Here is a 26,895-nt window from a genome sequence, read left to right as displayed (position 1 = left end):
TCAAACCAATGGGGGGAAAGACAACATGCTAATATCCAGCCAACCCCACCTATGTTTGACCAGAGAGCCGGTGGTCTTGCACCGGCTGCCATTGATATAGTAAGGGAAGAAATAGCCGGGGCGTTCTGAGATAAGCTCGGAGTAAGCATGGTCCCTGGGGGGCAATCATATCGGAAACCTTATGACAGCCGATTTGATCACCACCCATACCCACAGGGAACCAGGATACCCGAATTCGCAAAATTTTCGGGTGATCAAGGGAAAAACACACGCGAACATATAGGCCAGTTCTTAGCACAATTGGGAGAATTGGCCGACACAGAGGCATTTCGCGTACGTTTATTTTCATTATCACTAACAGGAACCGCGTTTGCATGGTATGCCACTTTACCTCCTAATTCCATTTCATCATGGGGGGATCTAGAACAAAAATTTCATGATCATTTTTTCTCCGGTGATTATGAATTGGATTTGGTAGATTTAGTGTCATTGCGACAGACAAAAGACGAATCGGTTAATGATTACATCCGGAGATTCCGTGATACAAGAAACCGATGCTTTCAAATTCATTTAGCAGAAAAACAGCTAGTAGGATTAGCCTTTAATGGTCTACGATATTATTTAAAAGAGAGATTAGAAGGCATCCAATTTTTTACACTAGCACAGTTACACCAGAGGGCTTTGGCTTGCGAAAGCTGGAGTAAAGAAACTGCTAAAACAATGCGTCACAACGTACATATAGTAGAATGCGACCAAAATAGCTCAGATGACGAATCAGCAGAAGTATATGCTGCTGAAATGGTTTGGCCAAAACAGGCCAAATCTTCGGCTTGTTCCTCTTTGCAGACGGTTCAAAAGAAACGGCAAGAGGAGGTTAAGTTTACGTTTAATGTTGGTAAGTGTTGACACCTTTTCGGAGGCGCCAATCACTCAAAAGAACCAGCGGCGGTGCTCTCTGGTCAGGCGCGGACGGTCCGCAGCTTGGGGCCGGACGGTCCGCGACCTGGCGCGACGTGGCGGTGCTCTCTGGTCGGACGCGGACGGTCCGCGGCACAGGGCCGGACGGTCCGCGACCTGGTGCAGGAGCTCGGGTTCCCTGCCTGACGGCCGGACGGTCCGCGCTCTAGGGCCGGACGGTCCGCGCGTGCGCAGGGGCGGCGGAAGATCGCCGGCGGCGCCTGGATCTCGCTCCCGGGAGGGACCCCGTCGGGGAGGAGAGATCCTAGGAGTTGTCTAGGCTCGGGCCGGCCGACCTAGACTCCTCTAATCGACGTAGAGTCGAGGAGAGGCAGAGAATTTGGGGATTGGAATACTAAACTAGGGCTAAACTAGAACTAGACTAGAACTACTCCTAATGCATAAGGTAAAAACGAGTAATAGACTTGATTTGTTCGATTGTTGGGGGGTTCAATCGGCCGTAGCCCTTCATCTATATAAAGGGGGAGGTCTGGATCCGCTTCCAACTGATTTCCGAGTTAATCCCGCGGTTTTAGGTAACAAATCCCGCGAGAAACTAGGAACCCTAACTGACTCTGCGCACGCGCGGACCGTCCGCGCCACCACCGCGGACGGTCCGGACCGCGGACCGTCCGGCCTCCGGGCCGGACCGTCCGCACGGTCATTTTTGGGTTCGAACATATGCCCCCCTGCCTTTTGGTGAAGGTTGACGAACCAAAAGCATATGAACTAAACCTGATGTAAGTCACCGGCTTTTCGATATGGAGATTATTCAATAAAGCACCAATATAAAGGCCGTTTCGGATTGTATCTTTCTCGGCCATGACCATTTGATCAATGGATCAAAAGGAATAGAATGGAGGTGCCCCCCAGTCTGGATAGACGAAGGGATTATACATGTACCATGGATTCATCATCGTGCCATTCCATGTTTGAACAGGATAATATACCGATGATGAGTAAATAGGTGGAAAGTACCCTGGTCTCATAGAATGAATAGGCGATGCTTGTTGTGTCGCCTTTTGGGCCGTTTTGTTTAACCGTTTTGTTTTAGCAGGTGGCCAGTGTTTCTTTGTTGACCGATCACGTGGAACAGTCTTTTTGCTAGCATTTTTGGAGAGCAACTGATCAAAAGTAGGATCGGCTTTGATCAGCCGATTATATGTGCTTTGACCTTGCGTCTTTTTTCTTGCTTTATGTAGAGGTTGACGCCTTTGGTCATAGGGGGACTGTCCGGCTGAGTTAGCCGGACTGTTTGTCTGAGCACCGGATCGTCCGCACGTAGGTGCCGGACCATCTACGATGTTCGGGCTAGGCTGATGTGTTTGGTTCATTAACTGTGCCTGCCCCCCAGTGTCTTCGGACTTTTTAGCCTTCTCGTCCGAAGCCTTTCGAGCAATCTCCTTTTGTGATATATCTGACATGCGGGGATCGCCAATGACGATACCCTTGCCTTTGCCTTTATCAGCCATTTCGGGCCGAACCAAGACCTTTTTGCATGTGAGTTCTATTGTATTAACAGGAAAGGGTTGTGTGTCTACTTGCATCTCCTGAAAAGCCAATCGACCCTCATTTATGGCCGATTGTATCTGTCGACGAAAAACATTACAATCATTGGTGGCATGAGAAAAGGAATTATGCCACTTACAATAAGCACGCCTCTTTAATTCATCAGGAGGAGGAATAGTATGAGTTAATTTAATGTTGCCGTTTTTCAGTAACTCGTCAAATATTTTATCGCATTTGGCAACATTAAAAGTAAACTTAACTTCCTCTTGTCGATTCTTTCGAATCGACTGTAAAGCAGAACACGCTGAAGGTTTAGCCTGTCCTGGCCAAACCAGTTCGGCGGTGTATACATCCGTGGATTCATCGTCCGAATTATCGTATCCCACTAGATGCATCTTATGGCTAGCCGATTTTGATGTTTCCTTACTTCGGCTTTCACAGGTCATAGCCCACTGGTGTAAGTGCACTAGTGAAAAGAATTGGGTGCCATCTAATTTTTCTTTTAAGTAGGGTCGCAACCCATTGAAAGCTAGCCCTGTCAGTTGTTTTTCTGCGACATGAATCTGAAAGCATCGGTTTCTAGTGTCCCGGAATCTCCGGATATAGTCATTAACCGATTCTTCAGGCCCCTGTCGGACTGAAGCTAAGTCAGCCAATTCTAACTCATGTTCTCCTGAGAAGAAGTGTTCATGAAATTTCTGCTCTAATTCTTCCCAAGAGTTAATAGAGTTTGGTGGCAAAGCTGCGTACCATGCAAATGCAGTATCAGTAAGGGACAACGAGAATAAACGAACGCGGTAGGCTTCCCCATCAGCCAATTCTCCCAAGTGTGCTATGAATTGGCTTATATGTTCGTGTGTGCTTTTCCCACTTTCACCAGAAAACTTAGAGAAGTCTGGTATTCTAGTTCCCTGTGGGTATGGCATGGTGTCGAATCGGTGGCTATAAGGCTTCCGATACGATTGCCCTGTACCTGACACACTAACACCGAGTTTGTCCCTGAACATCCCGGCTACCTCGTCTCTGACCCTCTCTGCCATGTCTGGCGACCATCCATTGAGTTTGTGGGTGGAGATTTCAGGTTGCCTGACATTACTCTGTCGGCTTTCCTCCCAGGTATGTTTGAGGTGTGTGTTAGGTGTCCTATTAATGTCACCAGCTCCTGCCCTATACCCCTCAGGCTCTCTTGTGGCCGAATAGTATTCAGCCCTATGTCCATGAGGTGGTATGGCATGATTATAATGTGTTGCTGGTGGGGCACCACAATGTTGCTGCGATGAATGTGGGAACTGTGCGTATTGCGCAGCTCTCGGCTCTGCGTATGCAAATCCGGACGGTCCGGCGTAAGAGGCCGAATGGTCCGTGATCTGGCCAAATGGTCTGAAGGTATATCCGGATTGTCCAGCCGTACATGGTGCTACGTGGGTAGTCTCGTACCCAGACCGTCTGTCGTAAAGAACTGGACGGTCTGCGATCGGGCCGAATGGTCCAGGGTTGTGCCCGGATGGATCGGCCATATATGGCGTGACTTGGGCAGTCTGCGCATGGACTCGTGTAGAGTCGGATGGTCCAGCGTAATACGTCGGCCGGTTCATGCCATATCCGGACGGTCCGACGTAAGATGGCGGACGGTCCGCAACATATCCAGACGGTGCGGCGTGATGCACCGGACGGTCCGTGATGGGGCCGAAGTGTTCAGGGTTGTACCCTGATGGTCCGGCCATGTACGGTGCGACCTGAGTGTTTTGTGTGCGGGCCTGCATCTGGTCGGACGGTCCGGCGAAATACGCCGGACGGTCCGCGGTATAACCGGACTGTCTGAGATGATGCTCGGACGGTCCGGTCGCGTCCAATACCTGCCGCGTGCCTAGTGGTTGCGGCTGTGATGGTGACACGAAAGCGTGCATCGGCATACCATATGATGGCTGGGTCAAAGGTGACCCGTTTATAGCCGATGTGTTTGACGTGGGTGGCACTGTGTTAGACTCTCACGATGGAAAATTAGGAGCAGCTGATTTCTCGTATGCACGTAAATGCATTTTAATAGATTCATCTACATATCGCTTTAACTGATCTCCTCGTTGATCCATGAAAGTCATAAGAGATAGATCTGGAGTACTTACAGCGGGACCCTGCAGTGGAGGTAGGAGAGACTCCATATCGATCTCCCCTTGACGGACGATCTTCTGGTGGCGATCCACCGTGAAGTGTGACAAGTACTTGTCCGCCGCCTCCTTGCGCCTTTCAGAGAGTTTATGCAGCAGTTCCGCCTCTTCCTTGTCGCGTTGTTCGTTCCATTGCCGCATCACCTCCTTCTCATCGCGCATTACGAGGTCTTCAAAGGGCCTTTGGTCATCAGCCGGGAGCGCCTCCATGGCCGGCTTGATGATGTTGGTAGTGGAGATCTTGGTGGGATCCTTAGAACCGGCCATTTATGGGCCGATTTTTAGCAGATCTAGACACCTAGTCCCCAGCGGAGTCGCCAAAAGTATGTTGACACCTTTTCGGAGGCGCCAATCACTCAAAAGAACCAGCGGCGGTGCTCTCTGGTCAGGCGCGGACGGTCCGCGGCTTGGGGCCGGACGGTCCGCGACCTGGCGCGACGTGGCGGTGCTCTCTGGTCGGACGCGGACGGTCCGCGGCACAGGGCCGGACGGTCCGCGACCTGGTGCAGGAGCTCGGGTTCCCTGCCTGACGGCCGGACGGTCCGCGCTCTAGGGCCGGACGGTCCGCGCGTGCGCAGGGGCGGCGGAAGATCGCCGGCGGCGCCTGGATCTCGCTCCCGGGAGGGACCCCGTCGGGGAGGAGAGATCCTAGGAGTTGTCTAGGCTCGGGCCGGCCGACCTAGACTCCTCTAATCGACGTAGAGTCGAGGAGAGGCAGAGAATTTGGGGATTGGAATACTAAACTAGGGCTAAACTAGAACTAGACTAGAACTACTCCTAATGCATAAGGTAAAAACGAGTAATAGACTTGATTTGTTCGATTGTTGGGGGGTTCAATCGGCCGTAGCCCTTCATCTATATAAAGGGGGAGGTCTGGATCCGCTTCCAACTGATTTCCGAGTTAATCCCGCGGTTTTAGGTAACAAATCCCGCGAGAAACTAGGAACCCTAACTGACTCTGCGCACGCGCGGACCGTCCGCGCCACCACCGCGGACGGTCCGGACCGCGGACCGTCCGGCCTCCGGGCCGGACCGTCCGCACGGTCATTTTTGGGTTCGAACAGTAAGTGTGATAAAATATTTGATGAATTACTCAAAAATGGCAATATTAAAATAAATCACACTGTTCCATCCGCCGACGAGCTAAAACGTCGTGCGTACTGCAAGTGGCATAACTCATTTTCTCATGCCACTAATGATTGTAATATATTCAGACGACAGATTCAATCGGCCATTAATGAAGGACGATTGAAATTTCAGGAAATGCAGGTGGATACAGAGCCCTTTCCAATGAACGTGATCGACTTTGAGGGCAAGAAAGTCCTGGTTCGGCCAGACACGGCCGATAAAAGCAAAGGCAAAGAGGCAATCATCGGCAATTCTAAAAAGGCCGATGAGGATCATAAAGTTTCTTGCAGAAAAGTGGTAGCCGAGAAGACTCCCGATGGAGGGGAGACCCTAAAGGTGACCATCACAGCCTCCAGTACTGGGGGGCAAGCGCAGACAGGGAGACAGATGCAGGAACCCGTGCTGCGTATCCCGGACGGTCCGACACGTAGGCGCGGACGGTCCGGGACCCCACCGGACGGTCCGGAGAGCTCCGGCGGACAGTCCGGCCGTGCTCAGGACCCGCAGCGACCACGTACCTTCAAACCACGGCGACCCGAGATAGGTACGTGGAAAACAAATACATTTAAAGCAGCTGGTCGGCTGATCAAGCCTGGCCCGACTTTCGATCAATTGTTGTCTAAATACGTGAAAAAGAAGGCTGGCCCTAGTGACCGGCCACCGAAGCGACCCCGCTCACCCATTCATGAGCAACGTCAGGTCAGGCCGATTGGACCACCTCACCAATCGGAAGAAATGAAAGGTCCTATTGTACAATTGAGACCTAACATGCCGACATGGACCCCTCCACCTCCTTATCCATCTATGCCATATCCATACACATACTTACCTCCACCATATGTCCCAAATCAAATGTGGGGCATGCCACCATATCCATTTGGGATGCCACAGTACCCCGCCTGGGGGGCACCCCAAACGTCCGTTTTTGATAGGTTGGCGCCGCCAGTGCAAGACCGATTGAGCGCTGCTGAATCAGGTCACCAGGCACATGCCCAACAAGATTGCCGGACTACTCGGCCTCCTAGGCCGACCAATCCGGCAGGGGGGCATATGCCTGTAGCAACTCAAAGAACAACAAAAAAGGACATCATCAAAATAGGCACCGCAGATGTTGTCATACAGGGAGACAATAAAGGACCGATGATTTTCGGCGAATCGGCCAACACAACCGAAAAGGATACGGCTACCATCAAAACAGCTGATCCAAAATACTCCATGCCTCGATGGTGCCCAGCGGGATTGACACGATCCCAAAAGAGAAAATTACAGCGCCTAAGAGCAAAGGAGAGCCAGGAGAAGGAGGCGGAAAAGACATTTAATGACACACATCCATTATACCCGCCACCGCAAAAGAAATGGAGACCGAAGGCCGTTGAGAAAAAACAAACGGCCACAGAAATAGAAAGTCAACCTGCACCAGGCGCGGACCGTCCGACCTTCGCGCATGGACCGTCCGCCGTTCACCAGGAAGTCTCTGGACAACCTGCACCAGGCGCGGACCGTCCGGCCACCGCACGCGGACCGTCCGCCGTTCACCAGGAAGCCTCCAACGACACGACAACATCAATGGAAGAGGACGACCTGCTGGGAGAAGACCTGGTCGACTACGAGGCTTCTCCAGAACACCCAGGTATGGATGTAAATATTATTACATTTTCTGCCGATTGTACTATTATCGGCGACGATGAACCTGTTGTTGCCCAGTTTGATTTTGGTCCTAAAGAAGCCGCCTTTACTAAACCAAAAGAATCGGTAAATCATTTAAAGCCGCTCTTCGTACGCGGCCACATTGATGGGATACTGATTGCTAAGATGTTGGTAGATGGAGGGGCGGCTGTAAATCTAATGCCTTATTCATTATACAGAAAATTAGGTAAACAAGATGACGAACTTGTCAAGACCAACATGACCCTCAGCGGTGTTGGAACTGATAGTTCGATCAAAGCCAGGGGAGTCACGTCCGTTGAATTAACCATCGGGACTAAGACCCTTGCTGCTGCATTCTTCGTCGCTGATGTAGAAGGAAATTACAGTTTAATCCTAGACAGAGATTGGATTCACGCTAATCAATGTATACCTTCTACATTACATCAAATGCTGATACAATGGGTAGGCGATGACATAGAACAAGTACATGCTGATGTATCGGCCTGCATCGCTGTGGCCGATGCCCCTGTACTCTGGACTTATGAGACTGCTACATGTCTCACAGGAGTAGACTTTTCTGATTGTCAATTCATAAGTATAGATAAGAAAGGTTTCATTCCTGTAATGCTAGAGCCGATGGAGAATCGGCTAAATCCTAAATAAAGTTAGATGATGAATATACACAAAGTTCATGAGTCTTTGGTCACGGACAGTTCGGCCGCCAAGGACGGATGGTCTGGTCTTTCACAAAAGAGTTCGGGCTTTAAGACCGAACCTCTTCCACAGCGAAAAGACAGTATTACGGATGATCCGGTCCCCGAGACCGGAAAGTCCGCCATCACACAAAGATCTTCTAATTCCTCTGTGGGGAACATGATAGAGGAATTCAGAGATCTTGATAAACTAGGACAGGGTTTTACATCGGCCGATCCTTTGGAGGAGATTGACATATGAGATGGTAAAACTCCAAGGCCGACTTTTATAAACAAGACCCTGGAGACCGATCCTAGAGATGAGATGATCGGTCTATTGAAGGAATATTCAGATTGCTTTGCTTGGAATTATACTGAGATGCCTGGATTAAGCCGAGAGATCGTAGAGCATCGGCTGCCTATTAAATCTGGTTTCAGACCTTTTAAGCAAAGAGCTAGAACATTTCGTCCAGATCTTCTCCCACGCATCAAGGACGAAATCCACCGGCTGCTAGAAGCTGATTTTATCAGACCTTGCAGATACGCAGAGTGGGTCTCCAATATTGTGCCGGTGGAGAAGAAGGAGTCAGGTAAACTTAGAGTATGCATTGATTTTCGCAATTTAAATAGAGCAACTCCTAAAGACGAATATCCCATGCCTATAGCCGACACATTAATCAACAATGCATCAGGAAATAGAATTATTAGCTTCCTTGATGGTAATGCCGGATATAATCAGATTTTCATGGCCGAAGAAGATGCGTCTAAAACGGCCTTTATATGTCCAGGCTTCATTGGTTTATTTGAGTGGGTTGTCATGACATTTGGTTTGAAAAATGCTGGTGCTACTTATCAGAGGGCTATGAATTTGATCTTCCATGAATTGTTAGGAAACACTGTGGAAGTTTACATTGATGATATTGTAGTCAAATCGGCTGAGTTTAGTTCTCATATAGCTGATTTGCGCAAAGCCTTTGATAAAATGCGTCAGTATGGTTTGAAAATGAACCCACGTAAATGTGCTTTTGGAGTGTCGGCTGGTAAGTTTTTAGGATTTGTCATACATGAACATGGTATAGAGATAGACCCTGACCGAATCAAGTCTATTCGGAATGTGGGACCTCCGACCTGTAAGGTCGAGGTACAGAGGTTTCTCGGCAAGGTGAATTATTTACGAAGGTTTATTTCTAACCTAGCCGGGAAGATTGACGCGTTCACCCCTATTCTTCGGCTTAAGAATGATGCCGAATTCGCTTGGGGGGCAGAGCAGCAGGAAGCATTTGATCTCATCAAAAAATACTTATCTTCGGCTCCCGTATTAAAAGCACCACGAGCAGGAGTACCATTCCGATTATACATTGCAGCTGAGGATAAGGTCATTGGGGCTGTTCTGACACAAGAAACTGAGGGAAAGGAGCATGTGGTAACATATCTAAGCCGAAGGTTGGTGGATGCTGAAACAAGGTACACTTTTATTGAAAAGTTATGCTTATGCTTGTTTTATGCATGCACCAAATGTAGATGCTATTTACTGTCTAGTCATTGCACTGTTTCTGGTCAAGCCGATGTGATCAAATACATGTTGCATAACCCAATTATGAGTGGTAGAATTGGTAAGTGGGCTTATGCACTCATAGAATATGACTTGGCCTATGAACCATTGAAATCTATGAAAGGCCAAGTCATAGCGGATTTCATTGTAGAACATCGGGTTAATGATATTCATGAACTAGACATGTTTTACCTCACTATTACTCCTTGGACTTTATATTTTGATGGATCGATTTGCAATGAAGGTCAAGAAATTGGCATTGTGCTTGTTTCACCAAGTAATGTCTCCTTTGACTTCTCTAGCCGATTGAACACTTATTGCACTAATAATCAAGCTGAATATGAGGCCCTCCTATTCGGTTTAGAGCTTTTAAATGGTATGGGAGTAAAACATGTGAAGGTATTTGGTGATTCTCAGCTGGTTGTCCAACAAGTGTTAGAAGAATATCAATGTTTTGATGGTACTCTAAATAGTTACCTTGAGAAATGTTGGAGCATAATTCATTCTTTTGACGAATTCAGTATTCGGCATATCTCTAGAGTTGAGAATCATAGAGCTAACGATTTGGCACAAGATGCATCAGGTTATCGGATAAAGAGAGGGAAATTTCACAAGACCGAAAATCTGATAACCAGTGCAGAGCCAAATTCCCAGGTCGTGGACCGTCCGCGTGATGGCGCCGGACCGTCCGGGGTTACCAGAAATGTTCTCTTAATCAATTCGGCTGACAATGAAGCCGATGCAAGCGATTGGAGGACACCTATACTTAATTATTTACGAAATCCTAATATCAAAACAGATAAGAACATTCGGCGAACAGCTTTCAAGTATGTTTTGATGAGTGATGAACTTTACCGCCGAACAGTCAATGACATTCTGCTTAAGTGCTTGGGCCCAGATGATGCTATATTAGCCATGGCCGAAGTACATGAAGGGATTTGTGGTACTCATCAATCAGCTCCAAAGATGAAGTGGTTGTTGCGAAGGTCTGGTTTTTATTGGCCTAACATGATAGCTGATTGTTTCAAGTACTACAAGGGTTGCCAAGTGTGTCAAAAATTCGGTGACCTACAGTTGGTCCCTGCAGCCGAATTACATCCTATTATCAAGCCTTGGCCTTTCAGAGGATGGGGATTAGACTTTATTGGAGAAATTCATCCTTCATCATCAAAGGGGCATCGGTTCGTGTTAGTTGCCACTGACTACTTTACCAAATGGACTGAAGCCGTTGCTCTGAAAAACATGACGCACAAGGAGGTAATTGAGTTCATAACTGAGCATATTATTCATAGATTCGGCATTCCCCAGACCTTGACTACAGATCAAGGGACTTCTTTTATGTCAAAAGAGGTACGTGAATTTGCTGAATTATACAGAATTAAACTACTTAATTCATCTCCATATTATGCTCAGGCCAATGGACAGGCCGAGTCTAGTAATAGGACATTGATTAATTTAATAAAAAAGAAGATATCTGATAATCCTAAACATTGGCATAAGATTTTGTCCGAAGCTTTATGGGCTCATAGAATATCTAAACATAGTGCTACTAAAGTATCTCCTTTTGAGCTTGTCTATGGGCAGGAAGCAGTATTGCCTGTGGAAATAAGTTTGAATGCTGTCAGATTCGCCAGACAAAATGATCTAACTGTCACTGATTATTATAATTCAATGATGGATAATATTGATGAGGTGACTGACAAGAGGGTGATAGCTTTGGGAGCAATAGAAAAGGACAAGATTATGGTAGCCAGGGCCTACAATAAGAAGGTCAAAGCAAAGTCATTTCAAGTAGGGGATCTGGTGTGGAAGACCATCTTACCTCTAAGGAATAAAGACCGGAAGTTTGGGAAATGGTCGCCAAGCTGGGAGGGTCCTTATAAAGTAAAACAGGTAATGTCTGGTAACGCCTATTTGCTACAAACATTACAAGGCAAGGATTTACCAAAGGCTTTGAATGGGCGTTTCCTCAAACAGTACCATCCTAGTATGTGGCAAGATGCCTAAGAGAACCGATGTGATCACATCGAGTTAGTTGCTTTTGGTTCGCCCAGCTCCACCAAAAGGCAGGGGGGCATATGTTCGAACCAAAAAAGAGCTGCCGGACGGTCCGGCCCTGAGGCCGGACGGTCCGCGCGTGCGCAGAACAGATTAGGGTTCCGAGTTTTGTGCTACGGTTGTTAGCTATATTCGCGGAATTAGCTCGGAATCAGTTGTGTAAAGGGTCCAGTCCCCCTCCTCTATAAACGGAGAGGTCTACGGCCGATTTGTATCATCAACAATCGAATCAATACAACTTTTATTCGCATTTTATCCTAGGAGTAGTTCTAGTCTAGTTTAGGTTTAGCCTCCCAATCCCCAAATTCTTCGCCTCTCTTCGACTCTACGCCGATTAGAGGAGTCTAGGTCGGCCGGCCCGAGCCTAGACAACCCCTAGGATCTCTTCCCCGACGGGGTCCCTCCCGGGAGCGAGATCCAGGCCGCCGCCGGCGATCCTCCGCCGCCCCTGCACACGCGCGGATCGTCCGGCCCAGGGCGCGGACCGTCCGGCCGTCAGGCAGGAAACCCTAGCCCCTGCGCCAGGTCGCGGACCGTCCGGCCCCAGGCCGCGGACCGTCCGCGCCTGACCAGAGAGCACCGCCGCCGGTTCTTCTTGAGTATTTGGCGCTCCAAAAAAGCGTCAACAGTGTGCCTGCCTCCTTACATGAATTAGGATGCCTACTGTCTTACCTTACGTTCTGCGGCACCCTAATCAATACTACTACATGCCCATTACTTAAAAACCCAGCAATCTACAAGCTCTCCACCTCAAAATTTATTAGCTCCTCTGTGCATCTCTGGCGGCAGCCATGGATAGGCTCTGATACTACCACTAGCTAGCACTTAAAGTTGGCATCTGTCCTAGAAAAAAATGTAGTAGTATGTCGATCGCCGGAAAGACGAGAGACAACTACTACTACACTGCGAGACTTGAGTGCGCCGTGACATCAACCTATTTATTGGGAATTCAAGGCTTGATAGACATAGCTACAAACAGCAGCAGCAGCAGCTCATAAATGTTTATTTTTTTTTGAAAATTTGTGGTAGATCAACAATTTTTTTTCCTAGTGTTTGTTGTGTCTTTGGAGACCTTTTTCTTGCATCTTTTTACTACTATACGACGGTAGGAGTGCCATGAAATCCATATCTTGACAGAAATCTTGAAGCCCTCCTTCATCAACATTTATAAGGTCTGTGCATCTCTCTGCCAGCAGCACCATCGGCCATGGATTGTGAGTCCGATGCTTGCTCGGTATCTTTCCTCAAAATGGGCAACGGCCTTTATGAATGTTTATTATGAGGCCAGAGAGCTGTAAAGACGGGTGTTGAAAAAAAAAACAAGAGAAATGAAGAAGCAGCAGTAGCAGCTGTTTTAAATCTTTGACTCGAAAGGTCGAGTTTAATCCATCAGCCAGGAGTACGAGTACTGCCGTGGCCGATCAAACCGCATTGATCTCTCTCCAACCCAAGTACAGAGAGCTCAAGAAAATAAAGTACTACAGTACTGCACAACGAAACACCACACAAACCATTAAAATCATTGCGGGTGGCTCCATGACGGCTCCAAGGTCAAACGACAACATATATCAAGCGGAGTATAATCAGATCGGATACCAACGTACTCGTTTCATATTTTCTCTTCAGACTCGATCGAATATATAGATATTATCAAATATGTCGGATATAATTTGAATAGATATATACATCTTAAATGCCCAACTTTAAAAATATGGATACAGATTGATACTGAGTACCCGGACTCGAATACGAATTGAATCTCAGACCTTTTAAATAAATAGATTTATACCTCTGATTTCCGGTAAAGGTTCCCAGTATAAAGAAGTTGTATGCATTTCTTCACAGATGAACTACATCTATACATGGTTGGCTACTCAATAAGGTCTTGTTCGGTTAATCCCGTTACCCATAGATTGAATGAGATTTGAAAATTTTAAGAAGAAGGTTTGACTTGCTTGAGATTTAAATTCATCCAATCTCACTCAATCCACATGGATTGAGAGCTAACCGAACAAGCCCTAATGGGGTTCTCATGAAACGTTACCGGATATCTCGATGTCTGGCCCGACAATGTGCTCACAGTCCTCGCACCCTAATTTTTGCAGCAACGCACGGGTGTCATATAGGATTTGCAAATTCTGTACCAAAAATATATATCTCCAAGACACAAATAAAAAAAACTAAAATATCGGCCGTCGTAACTATTTTGGACTGGGCTGCCAGCACATGGGCCTCCACGTTTTAAATGTGAAAAGCGAGAAAGCGAAAAGCCCATCAAACGAAGGCGTCAGGCGTCCCCTTGGTGGCGCGAGGGGCCGCCCAGTGACGACTGACGACAATCGACAAAAGGGAAAAGAATAACTGAAAAAGTAAATCGCTCAAAAAAAAAGGAAAATAAAAAAAAAATCGTAGAGAGTTCGATTGGCAGTTGCTGAGCCCGAGCGCGCCCTCCGGCGCCGACAAGCCGGGACCCCACCTCCGCCGGCGGCGATGGGCAACTCGCAGGCTTCGCCGGCGTCCGCCTCCAGCTCCCGCTTCGTCATGGCCTCGAGGTACCGCCTCCCCACTAACAGCTGTCTGCCACCTCCTTCGCTGCCGCGATTCGCAAGCCCTGTCTGGTGCTCTCACCGCTGACACGCTTCCTCGCAGGGCCTTCCCGAAGCAGGAGCTGGACGGCCTCCGCGAGCTATTCGCCTCCCTCGCAGCGCAGTCGCGGACCGGCGGCCGCGCCATCTCACGCCCCGTCTTCCTCGTGGGCACCGCACGCACATTCGCTCTTTTGAATTGGTCCTGGATCTGGATTGCGATCTCTAACGGGTTCGCCTCTATTTGCGCAGGAATACTACCAGGTCCGGGGGCGATTAGGCGACAGGCTGTTCCAGCTGGTGGCGAAGGAGAGTGGCGGGAGCGATGGGGTCACGTTCGAGGATTTGATCATCTCCAAAGTTAGTGCTCGACTCAATTCGATCCACTCTGTTGTTCGTTTAGTTGTCGCGAGCAAGGTCATTGATGTGTTGGTGCCTGGTGGAATTTGTCCAAGTTAAGATCCAGATATGGTCACCCTTTCTAGCTAGTACTTTGTATGTATTCTGTAGTTTGACAGTCTTTTATTTGTTGCATGTAGGCAACATATGGAAGGGGAACTCGTGATGAGGTCGATGAATTCATTTATCAACTATGTGATGTCACAGGAGATGGCGCCTTAACAAGGTATTGCTTTTGAGAGAAATTAATTTCTTCTGATAAATTGGTATGTCATGAGTGAACCGTTTCCTTTGCTAAGCCGATTCAGTAGTTGCATGCTCCAAATCTGAAAATTACTTCAACAAAGACATTAAAGAACACAAATGATATAAATGAGGGGTAGGGATTTCTGGTTACCATTAGGCCTTATGCATTCCAGTTACATGTCTTAGGTACTTGTTTCGCGGAGCGATATTGGCCAAGGCGAATTTGTTTGCACTTAGAAGATTCATACTTTGTGTTAAACAAAGCTTATGATTTATAGGTTGTTTTGGGATTTTTTATTCAGGCTTTTAGGCATCATTTGGTATTTACTCTTGCATTTACATATCACATGCACTGCCAGGTCTGATTTGGAATCAGTCTTGGCGTCTGTTCATGAAACTGTATTTGCAATAAAGAAGGAAGCTGTCGAAGTTTCCAACAATAGACCATTCGAAGAATTCCTCAACTCTGCAGTGTTTTCAAAGGATGTTGAAGGGGTCTCAGGGAAGTCTATGTCATTATCAGACTTTAGGAACTGGTGCACTCTCTTGCCATCATTGAGGAAATTCCTTGGAAATTTGTTGATGCCTCCTGATTCAGGTTTGTCTTATTCTTGCAATTCTGTTAGTATTGTTAAGCAGCATTTCCGTCATTTTTGAAATAAAATAATCAGATCCAGCTGGTGCTGTAGGAGTTGAACTGATATTTTTCATCATGTTGTTCCTCGTTAGTCCTCACATCTAGGACTTCGCACCACGATGACCGGGTGAAGTTTTTGCATTATTCTCTCAAAAACGTTTATGCACTTACTCTACATCTGGAGTGTTAGGAATAAGCTCATAAACCGGGACATCTAAGAAAGTAAGAGGTTTGTCATGCACATAACTGTGAAAAATACAAAGACATAGAGTTTAAGAGCATATACTATTTTCTTGAAAAATGGGATGCATACTACATTAAGACTTCCTCTAAACTTTTACCAGAAATAGTAGAGGTAGAAGTTATTATGGAACCATCCTTTCTAAGTCCCAAAACCATATCGAATTGAATCAAATAGTCTTGAGGCATACTGTTTTCGCCTCCTACAAACATTTGAGTCCTGTTTCTCAAGCATGCCTCACTCACAACCATACTTTTATGCCTTGATTAATGGCGGCAAACATATGTTTTGCTGAGTTTCAGAAAGATACCAATATGTCTGATTAAGTCATAAATAATGTAATTTAATATACAAATGAATTTAGTAAATGTGCTAATTGTATTGAGTCTGATATTTTCTTACTAGATTCCACAACAGGTCAGTAATTAGAACTAATATATTATTGGGCTTAGTGTTTTTTATGCGTTTCCTAGATTCAGTTATTAGGACATTTCCTAGATATGGTGTTTGTGCTGCATGAGTGCCAGCATTTGTCGCTTGTGTGAATGTGTCAGTTCACACTCTTGCCTATTCATTCTGAAGCAATTTCAATTGGTTCTGCACATGCTGTGGTTAGTTGTACGCTTATATATCTAGCATTTTCATTAGCATTGGAGCAGTTTTAATGGAATATAACGTACATGATATATCATGTCATGCTTTTGATGACTTCATTTCATTTGTAGGTAGACCAGGATTTGAAGTACCACTGCTTCATTATCCTGAAAACATCTGTACTGATACGCTGCTTCTAAATAAAGAGTATGCCTGGCATATTGGAGGAGGTTTCTCCCAACATGAGGTGCAAGAGTGGAAGCTTTTATATCATAGTTCTCTTCATGGACAAAGCTTCAACACTTTCTTGGGCAAAGTAACGTGAGTACTCTTCAATTTTGTAGATCTGCTGGAGTGAAAGCCACATTTTTTTAAAAACTTTATTCATAATTATAAAGACATGTTATTATATATGGGAATGACATAATGAAACTAAGTTCCATCCTCATGATATGATTTCAGTTACTTTTCTTTGTCTGCTTAGCGGTCACATTGATGCCAATTGTCATTGCTAATAATGGGCACAAACATGAGAATTTTACAACCAATCCTCATGATTCAAGACAGCCCTTACGTTTGTCATATTACTGCTCATGCTTTCCATGATTCCATCTGAATAATTTTGGACCTATATATGTCCTTGGATATGTTTCTTGTTTTGTAGGAATGGGGATGCTCAGACTGTTCTGATTGTTAAAGATACAGAAGGATCAATTTATGGTGGATATGCTTCACAGCCTTGGGAAAGGCACAGTGATTTTTATGGTGACATGAAGACATTCCTTTTCAAATGCTATCCTCAAGCATCCATTTTCCGCCCTACTGGAGCAAACAAGAATTTGCAATGGGTATGTTGTGCTGTCTATGTCATATCTTCTTGTTTTAATTTTCTTCACTGTTTGTGACTTTGTGTTACTACTAATCATCTCCAGAATATAAAGGGTAGTTCACATCATTAACTTATTTTGGCAGTGTGCTGTAAACTTCAGCTCTGAGAACATACCAAATGGTATTGGATTTGGAGGGCAGCCACATCATTTCGGACTCTTTTTATCAGCAAATTTTGACCAAGGGCACTCATTTACGTGTAGCACATTTACCAGCCCTCCCCTTTCCAAGACAAATAGGTTCAGGCCAGAAGTTATTGAATGTTGGGGTATACAAATGAGAGGAGCACAAGATGAAAAACTGGAGTTAGTCAAGGGGACAGTCCTCGAGAGATTCAAGGAGGACCGGAACATGCTGAAGATGGTTGGTTTGGCAAATGCAAGTGATTAAGTGATAGAGGATCACAATGATGTACATGATGGAGAGTCTGTACATCACATGTTCATAAAAATAATCAAATCTGAGACCATGTTTCTATATTCTACTGTTCATATTTTGTCACTCAAAATATTCATCTGGTCCACACTTTGTAACAATTGACCAGTCGTGAAGGACAGCCGAGCCAATGTTGCGTTTGATCTCAAGAATGACGTCATCCAAGATAAGATGGTCTCATATGAGTTCATCCCATTAACTTTAATGGGATGACTTTATCCTTTCTGTTGTACTAATGTGCTTGTAAGATGAGAAAGTATCTAGATCTTTAGTGGTTTTGGTGATTAATGCCAACACAAGATTATTGTAACTAACATGTGTGTTTACAAAGATAAATTAATGTTAGGTCACAATGATGAAAATGATTTGGGCAGTCTTTTGTCTTGATGCCTCTGATTATGATTTCCTAAAATTTTCAAATGATGAAAGATAAAGTTAAAGATGGACTAATTCTAAGTATCGTTTAGAGTTGAGAAACACTTAGAATAATTTAGAACTTTGTTTTTATTTAACCGCACTATAAATGAGGTATGAATTAACAGTCTGATCTAGATAAGTCAAATAAGTTTAGTATGATACACACTAATTATCTTTAGCTTTAAGTGGCTTAGGAGAGGCCCAAAGAATGAAAAAATTGAAAAAATGTGAACAAGTATTGGCTTGCTAAGTATGGGAAATCCAAAAAGTATAGTCATGAGTTAAAAGATGGAAACAAAGCTATGCCATCCAATGTCCAAGAGCTAAAATCTTCCTTAATAGACATAAAAGAAAAGTATGATAAACTTGATGAAATAACATGTAGCTCAATTTTAGACTTAGCTCTTTAAAAACAAGACTATACTCATCAAAATTAATCATGACAATCTTGCTATGACTTATAAGCTTTTATGTACTGGAACACATGAGGCTACTAACTAAATTGTTAAGTTTGATGTAGTGACTTGATTGAGAGAATTGAGCAAGAAATTAAAAGAAAGTGCAAGCAGGTGGAAGATAATAAGCTTATTGAAGATAATGAGAATACAAACAAGTGGAAGATAATAAACTTATTGAAGAGATTGAGAATATAAAGAAAGAAAAAATAACAAGATTAGAAAAGCAATGGAAGTGTGTCAATAATATGTAGCATGGAACCCAAATCGATCTTCATGAAGAAGAGCCTGGGCAAAAGGACCCTTGGCCTCGATCGCGAGCCTAAGTACTCAGTAAAAAGGTACGAAGTGAGTCCAAAGATCTCATCAGAATAAGCGATATGGCAAAGATCTCAACAAACAAGGAGATAATATTGTAAAAATAGAGGCGGATTAATACAACTTGGTGGTTGACTCGGTTCCATGACAAACTTCATAACAAAGTCAGTATGTATAATGTAACCATTGTCCCTCCTTAGAAAATAAAAGGAGGGGCAGAAGAACCCACTGATCATCCTAACATACAACAATAGATCCACCATACATAGGATATATGGTATCATCTCACATTTAGAGTACGAACTTGTATAAATCATCGTGTCTCGTGTGCCTTTATTTTTATCTTTTGATCTCATGATCTATCACATATACTTGCTATCGAACAATCTTCGACAATTGACGCACAAGGTAAGGTTTATTGCGAAGATCAACCAAAAGTTAATGGCATTCATGATGTTTGCATCGGGAGATGAGTTCAATTTCAACGCATTGCGATTCATCGTTGATATGTCGGGCAACCTCACCATCTACAAACATTGGTCTCAATTTTGACTTAGAGACTTGAATTTGACTCCGATATTGACTTCAACTTGGACTCGGATTCGACTCCGGTCTTAATTTTGACTTGGACATGATTTTTACTCCAGTTTCAACTTTGACTTGAACTTGGCTTCGAGTCAGGGACCCTAGCTTTGACACTAACTTGGACTTGGATCCACCTCCAGTTTTGACTTCAACTTGACTTAGACTCAGAATCGACCCAAGTTTGAACACCAACTTGGACTTGGATGCAACTAAAGTCTTGACATTGACTTGAACCTATTAAATAAAACAAAATAATAATAAAATATGACCCACAGAGGTGATTACACAGCCTAAACCTACGTAATGTAGCCCTAATTAAACCACACGTGATCCCCCACCCACCAAGTCTGCCTCCTTGCTCCTAATAGAAATGCAGTTGTGCTCATCGACAAAGGTTTATTGAATCTTTGTGTTCGTGCATCCTTCACCGGTGAAGGTCTATGGAATCTTTGTGTTCGGGCTTCCTACAGATCCAGTTCAAATTGGAGCTGCATTCCTGGAATGTTGCTCCTTCCCATTGCCTACTGCAAATGTGCTTCTTAGTGTATAGCCAACATATAATTTTCCACCGTAATATCTGCTTGATGAACTATCTGGGCAATTAACTTCTGAGACGATAAATGGTTCGTACAAGTGTGAATATGCATAAATGTGAAAAAATTGTATCAGCCAAAGACTACTAATTTGTTCTCATTTCTCAAATTGATCCTCCATTTCGCGTTAGTATGTTGCAAAAAAACATTCTAACATGTCTTCTAAATGGTCCTACAGTTTGCACCACCGCGCTGCAAAAAGTTTCTACACTCCACCAATGATTGTCACTCACTCCAACGACAATAGGTATGTTGACTTCTGCATTTTAGTACACACCAAATTTCCCAACGCAATATCTAACTATTGAAATGTCAAGGCAATTAATTTATGAAATATGAAATGATTTGTACAAGTGTGTACACGCATAAATGTCCATAAAATTATACCAGCCAATTACTACTAACTTATCTTTTAATTGGTTCTGCAGTTCGATTTAGCAGAAATGCTTGAGGATGCTGACAAAACATATCTCCACTCACCTAGAATTGTCATTCAAACGACAGTCTGTATGTTCAACTCTACAACTTAATATATTCTTCATTACAAATACATCTATTTCCTTTTTATGCATACTCACGTTTGTACATACAAAGATTCATGTGAAAACACCTAAAATACATCTAACGTTGACACAGATGTCGGATTCAGTTGTATTGTGAACTAAGATCCTCCATCTACGACTCTACATGCTATTCATTCGTACAGATTTATGTACCTACACATACACACCATGTTTTGTGTAAAAAAATCCTATATCTAAAATTGTATATGTTGCTCGATCAAAAAGATCATTTATTTTTGTTATTCGTAACCCCCTCAAACTATATAGCAAAAACCTGAAATCTTCCTTTCCTGTTTTGACAGCCACTTATTGCTTAGAATCTTCAGAGATCAAATTAGATACCCTACAACTTCTAACCGGAAAAGATAATTTCCAAAAGAGACTGAAGTACAACAGAGAAAGGTAATTTCCAAGAAATCCCTTGATTGTTGACATTAGTTTTTTTTCTCCCTCCCTTCTCCATTACGATTGAATGCAGGCTGAATTTATCCCTAAACTCTATGATGCATGAAACATCCTTTGATATTCTATTGTCTATGTTGCTAACTCCAAATAGAAATAAATGTTAATCAAGAGATACACATCTTAATAGCACTTTCAGAATTTTGTTTTTTAATTACTTTGTGCCCTTTCCTCCTACGTATATAACTCAAGACTGCAAGCTAATAATTCCTCTCATCTTTTTACCACATGGACATTTAATTTTTCTGTTGGTTACACTATCACAAATAGAAAAATATTTTTTAATACAAGTAAATGTCTTAAACTTAGTTCTATATTTCAGGAATATATTCATTATATAATACTTACTTTGTGTTCACACGACAAATTCCTACAAAAAGTTATGTGTTTCTTCCTAAATTTCATTATCACCTTCTTTTATTTTGCATACCAGTCTTTATACTAAAAAGAATTCATTGCCAATACTACTACCATGGATTCACTACTGTGTCAGTTCTATATCTACATCAAACAAAACTTTTTCTATTTTGCCTTTGCTGCAATATTCATATGATACTTCAACACCAATCTTTTTCAGTTCCCTCAGCTAAAACAAGTATTATAGTCAATAATATGCCTATATGTAAAATACTGTCAAACTTGCAGGATATATGAACTTCTTCACTGCTTACACTACTCCAAAATTAATAACTGTGTCAAACTCTTTTATAATCACTGTCCTACAATTAGGCAATATATTAAATAGATCTGAAATCCGACCATACCAAATGCCTTATCAATAGTATGCATATAGCAAACTGAAATAGTTTAAATACAAAAATACTGTAATAATAATACAATCCCTGCATAATGCAAACATAAGATGTTGTTTCCTTAAAAACTCATGTTGATTGGTTATTTCTCAACCTATAAATTAAAAATAAATTCGGATTACGCCAAAGATTGTTTGGAAGTTTTAGTTGTTTAATTTTTAGGTAACTAAAATACTTTGACAATACTTTCAGACGTCTTGTTTGAGTAAACTACTAACTACAGTTGGATAAAATTCACCCATTCTATTTTAACAGTTGTAGGGAGTTCCCCTCACAAGGGCAAAGAGATCAAACCTCATCTCCAGTCTCCTCCAAAAATGTAAACTTCTATACACTTGCCTCATACACATCAAGAATACCAATTGTTCTTTATATGCTCTAGCACAAAACATATATTTATGCCTTACTACGTAATAATCATTCAATTTATTAAAACTCTAAATTTCATTCAACAGGCACAAACAAGAACCACTGAAAATCAAGGATTTGACAGGACCAATGCACCACCAAGAATGATATGTGCAAGCACATGGAAGTAATTCAAAAGTAGCTATTGTCTTCATTTTGTGCAAGCTAGCCACCCTTTTGTAACTCTGTAACTGTAGTGCTGACACCACTAAGTCAGTTCATATGGCCTAGCTCGTTTTTCTTTTGGATGATTGCCTTTCTACATAAGGCATAAAGACTATATATTATTAGCTTGTATAACTAATATTTAGATCCCACTGACTACTTAGTGCTTTAAACATTATATATATTTCATCGGGTCTGTCTTTCACTATGTTAAAAATAGCTCATATACAGTTTTATTTTAGTTCATATTCACATTTTTTATAAGATCATACAGGTTATCGCGCGCTGGGCGCGCGTTAGTCACTAGTCCCAACTAAATTTAGTCACTGACTATTAGCTCTACTATATTCAAACAACCATTTACAATCGCGTATCACAGTATTATTGACCAGCCACACTAGTACACCGTCCACCGGAGGTTGATTAGATCGGCATCGGTGGTGAGCTTCGTATCAGACTTGTGATCTGATGAATCGCCGCCGTCGTTGCACTGGCGCTGGTTCTGGTCGTGGCCCTGACTCTCGTCTTCGGCTCGGACTATGGCTCTCTTGACGGCCTCATCTCGCGCGAAGAAGGGGCTGGGTTCAAAACTTCAAATACGTCAAGATGGACCTCCCTGTTCAGCTCACCACCGGAAGCGAAGAGCTCCACCTGATGGGTCATCTGATCGCCTGCCTCAATGAGATCCAGCTCTGACCGCACGGGAGGATGACCCCGAAACCGCGCTTTACGATTGGCAAATAGATCCTCGATCATGAACTGGATGCGTTTGTCAATGTCGGCGTCGTGTAGGATGCCGCACAGGTTGTCGAACACGGCGTCACACTCCTTGGCGCTTCCTTGTTGACGTTTCCTCCTCGGCCGTGCACGGACGCTTGCGCCTCGCGTCGCCTCTGGGCTCCATGCACACTCCTGATGGTGGAAGACGATGAAATGAACGCGTCACAAAGACACGAGACGAAGGGATCGGTAGACCGGAAGCAAGCATATCACGAGTTGTTGATATATATAGATTGGATCATAGGAAGAGGTAGAGATATATAGGCCCGCACGAGTCTGAAACCGACTCACAGCCGGGACTCCAGACGCGCGGATTCCGAGCGGTGCGCGGCGAGTGACGCGCCGCCTTTGTCACCGCCGGCGACACCGACTAGATGTCGGAGGGATCTCCTTTCTCCCCTCCGTGGGCCGTGGAATTCACCACCTCCGCTGGGCCAACACTTCTCGTTCTTACCGGCCTGGTTGGCCTGTCCCGAGCCAGAAGCGGCGAAGCGCCGCAAGTTTTTGGAGCGAGACCTGGAGTGGACGCCACCCACTCCCGACGGTGACTCGGCGAGCGCCGCTACAGCGCTACTCCTTCTCGCCAAACAAACGGCAAGTCATCAGCGACGCACAGCGCCGACGTCGTCACCGCCACCGCCACACTCACGTCACGCCATTCCGTCCGCAGCAAGGTGGGTGGGTTGCTGCTTCCTTTTCTCCATGCTAAATACCTAATCCGGCAGCAACGACCTCTAATCCGCTTCCCTTCTCTATCCTCATGGGGATCGACGAGGCTGGCCGTGGCCCTGTCCTTGGTAAATGGTTGCCTTGCCTCTCTTCTGACCGGTCAATATGGAATGTGCTTCTAACTTTTTTTGAGTTTTATTACTGTATTGTATGTACACATGTTCATTTGGCCAAAGTGAAATAGGATGAGCACTCATGTAAATGTGCAAGGTTGCTTGAAATTCTACTCCCTCCGTTTCTTTTTATTTGTCGCTGGATAGTGTAATTTTACACTATCCAGCGACAAATAAAAAGAAACGGAGGGAGTAGTTGGTTTCAACGCATTCCCCAACAAACTGTCAAGAGCAGGACGCTGATTTGCAGGTTTTGAACACAAATGGTCTTTCCAAAATTCACTTTCTATTACTGCCCGTGCAGGTCCTATGGTGTATGGATGTATGCACTGCGCGTATTCTTACATTAACACTCTTGCGACCCTCAAATTCGCAGGTCATGTTCACTCACATCTTCTTTGTCTGCTTGTTGAAACTGATTTACTTGATAGTTGTGTTAGTCGTGATGCACTGGCCAATACTCTCAGAGTAGTTTTAGTTCTACAGAGTACATGCATGTATATGTTTTTTTTTTCAATTGTATACTGAATGATTCAGTGACTAAGCCTGTGTCAGATAGATGAATCAGCTAGCTTCGAAGCTATAACACATAATATTTGATGTGTTAGTTTGCGAGTTTGTTCAATTTGTGTTCATTCATTAAGTAGATTGTGGCAGTAATTAAGCACTTTGGTTGATTTGGCATGATAGAAGCTAGTGTATATTTTAAAGAGCTGATGCGTATGTTTATGAACTTCTGAAATTGTGGAGGACAAGCATGGGTAGGAAGTATGAACATTGAATATGCTATTCTTCGTACATCATGATTTTCATCTCCAGAGCATAGGTTGGAGCTTGGTGTGACTAGATTAGCAACTGCTAATTGCAATCCTCCTCTTATTTCCCTTATCTGCAAAATATTCTCTTCTCTAATCACTTTCAATGATCTCATGAGTTTGGGTGCTTCCATGTACATTAGTCTTGTAGCAAACTACCAAACCCTTCTTATTCAAGTTTTGTTAAGCCTGTCAGCTTCTGACATCTTATGCTGTCTTCGATGGATCATGTAAAATAGGGGACGCGACACTGTAGATGACATTGTTTGTAGAGTGAAGTATGAAATCGAGAATGAGATAGGGGAGCTGCTGGAGACAGCTTAGAGTTGAGTGTTGACATGTACCCTGTTTATCTGTGGCATATTTACGTTTGCATGAGTTCAATCATTGGAGTGGTAAATCTTGAACATGTCATGGTAGTAATTATGCTTACTATCTTATGATGTTCAGGCGACAAAGTCGGTTGGACATTGTTACTCTCCACGGGCTACAGAAGACATTTTGCTACTAACACATAGACAACTAGCATAGCCTATTGATCTTGTCTTTTCAAACAGATTCAAAGACCTTGAAGGAGGAACAAAGAGAGGAGCTATTTGAAAGTTTAAAGGTCAATAGCTCTATTAGGTGGGAAGTGGATGTCATACGCCCAAAGGATCTATCTGCTAAAATGTTAAAAAAAGTATGTCTGGCCTTTGTACTTATTGAATTTATACTTGGCCTTGTTATCTTAATTGACAGTCCCATTGTTTCAGGTCGAAAGTTAATCTGAATGAAATATCACATAACTCTGCCATGGGCCTTGTTAGAAAAGTTCTTGACATGGGAGTTCTACTGGCAGAAGTAAGAGCATATATTCTTGAGTTCAAAAGGATTTCTTGTTTGGCTGTCCTTATAAGGTTATTCACCACATTTATTTGGTAACTGTGTTCCTCCTTGAAAAGGCATATATAGATACAGTGGGAGATCTTAAAAAGTACAGAATCAAGCTGACAGAAAAGTTTACAGGGTTCAAATTTGTGGTTGCCAAAAAAGTTGATAGCCTTTACACTGTTGTTAGTGGAGCAAGTATAGTTGCAAAGGTAATTTCTCAATCAAATTTCCTTGTGTACGTTCTTTCTTATAGGCTTGCATAGTTGTAAAATTGTGACGTGTAACTGCAGGTCACTAGGGATAGAGCGCTGTGAAACTGGGTGTTTGATGAAACAACTCTGATTCTGCACATGAGAAATGGATCAGGATATCCAAGAGGTAACTGATTCGGTGATTCCTTAAATTATTTTACCAAACTGTATTCATATAACTGTTGAATTAAAGAACATCAATGGTGCAGACCCTGATACTAAGCGGTGGTTAGAAGATCACAAGCATCTGGTATTTGGCTTCTTCAAGGACGCAGTCGCTGTGACATGGTGTGCTCAAATTTTTTAGCCTTTGTGTGCCCATTTGTGCTAAAATTTCATTACTGTGTTTTGTGAACTGCGAGAAATGATTCTGATTGCTAGTTATGATTTTGCCACATGGTATGATATGAAGGGAGTCTGATGAAGTTGATCAAGAAGAGACCGACAGTGGAGACACCAAGGAGTTTATTGGATCCGTAGTATCCCCAACAACGGGCTTCAGAAAAATGTTATCCCCAACATTGTAATTGGACTTTCGGTATTATAACAGTCTTTCCTTTGGTATTTCAGTATCCTGCACAGACTTAACCGTTGTCCACGTTCATCAACGACTAATCACCCGCAATCCTCCCTTGTTCAACTGAAAGACCCCGTTTCACAAGACGCTTGGAGCAGACTTCGTCACATGCTAACTCGCAGCGGAAGAAGAAGGCCACCGCGGCGGCGGCGGCCGCCTCCTCCAAGCGGGAGGGAGAGGGAGCGGGAGCGGGAGCGGAACAAGGAGGCGGACGAGGTCACCGTGGAGCTCCGCGCGGTGGGGTTC

General features: G+C 43.9%; 1 protein-coding gene and 1 pseudogene across 3 annotated transcripts; both read left to right on the top strand.

Annotated features, from left to right (window-relative positions):
- The first annotated feature begins 14,089 nt into the window (after positions 1-14,089).
- On the top strand, positions 14,090-18,095 carry LOC100280213 (uncharacterized). Of its 2 annotated transcripts, none has more exons than XM_008663617.2 (8): positions 14,090-14,260; positions 14,358-14,460; positions 14,546-14,747; positions 14,833-14,918; positions 15,298-15,536; positions 16,542-16,731; positions 17,075-17,258; positions 17,383-18,095. In XM_008663617.2, the coding sequence occupies exons 3-8, from the start codon at positions 14,718-14,720 to the stop codon at positions 17,686-17,688; spliced, it is 1,035 nt and encodes a 344-aa protein (XP_008661839.1). In that variant the 5' UTR covers positions 14,090-14,260; positions 14,358-14,460; positions 14,546-14,717; the 3' UTR covers positions 17,689-18,095.
- Positions 18,096-23,825: 5,730 nt separating this feature from the next.
- LOC103640774 (ribonuclease H2 subunit A-like) lies at positions 23,826-26,685 on the top strand (annotated as a pseudogene). Its single transcript, NR_157167.1, has 8 exons — positions 23,826-23,965; positions 24,438-24,509; positions 25,506-25,630; positions 25,704-25,791; positions 25,893-26,030; positions 26,112-26,199; positions 26,282-26,360; positions 26,485-26,685. The product of NR_157167.1 is annotated as a ribonuclease H2 subunit A-like (transcript).
- Positions 26,686-26,895: the final 210 nt, after the last annotated feature.

The sequence above is a fragment of the Zea mays genome, chromosome 10, assembly GCF_902167145.1.
Source record: "Zea mays cultivar B73 chromosome 10, Zm-B73-REFERENCE-NAM-5.0, whole genome shotgun sequence".
Classification (NCBI taxonomy): domain Eukaryota; kingdom Viridiplantae; phylum Streptophyta; class Magnoliopsida; order Poales; family Poaceae; genus Zea; species Zea mays.
The sequence above is the reverse complement of the archived record's forward strand: the minus strand, read 5'-3'. Positions and strand labels throughout refer to the sequence as shown.

Excerpts from the sequence above, each read along its gene's own strand:
- LOC100280213 (XM_008663617.2), top strand. The coding sequence starts at position 14,718 with ATGTGTTGGTGCCTGGTGGAATTTGTCCAA. Across the intron at positions 14,748-14,832 it reads GCCTGGTGGAATTTGTCCAA|GCAACATATGGAAGGGGAAC; the intron begins GTTAAGATCCAG and ends TGTTGCATGTAG. Across the intron at positions 14,919-15,297 it reads GGAGATGGCGCCTTAACAAG|GTCTGATTTGGAATCAGTCT; the intron begins GTATTGCTTTTG and ends ATGCACTGCCAG.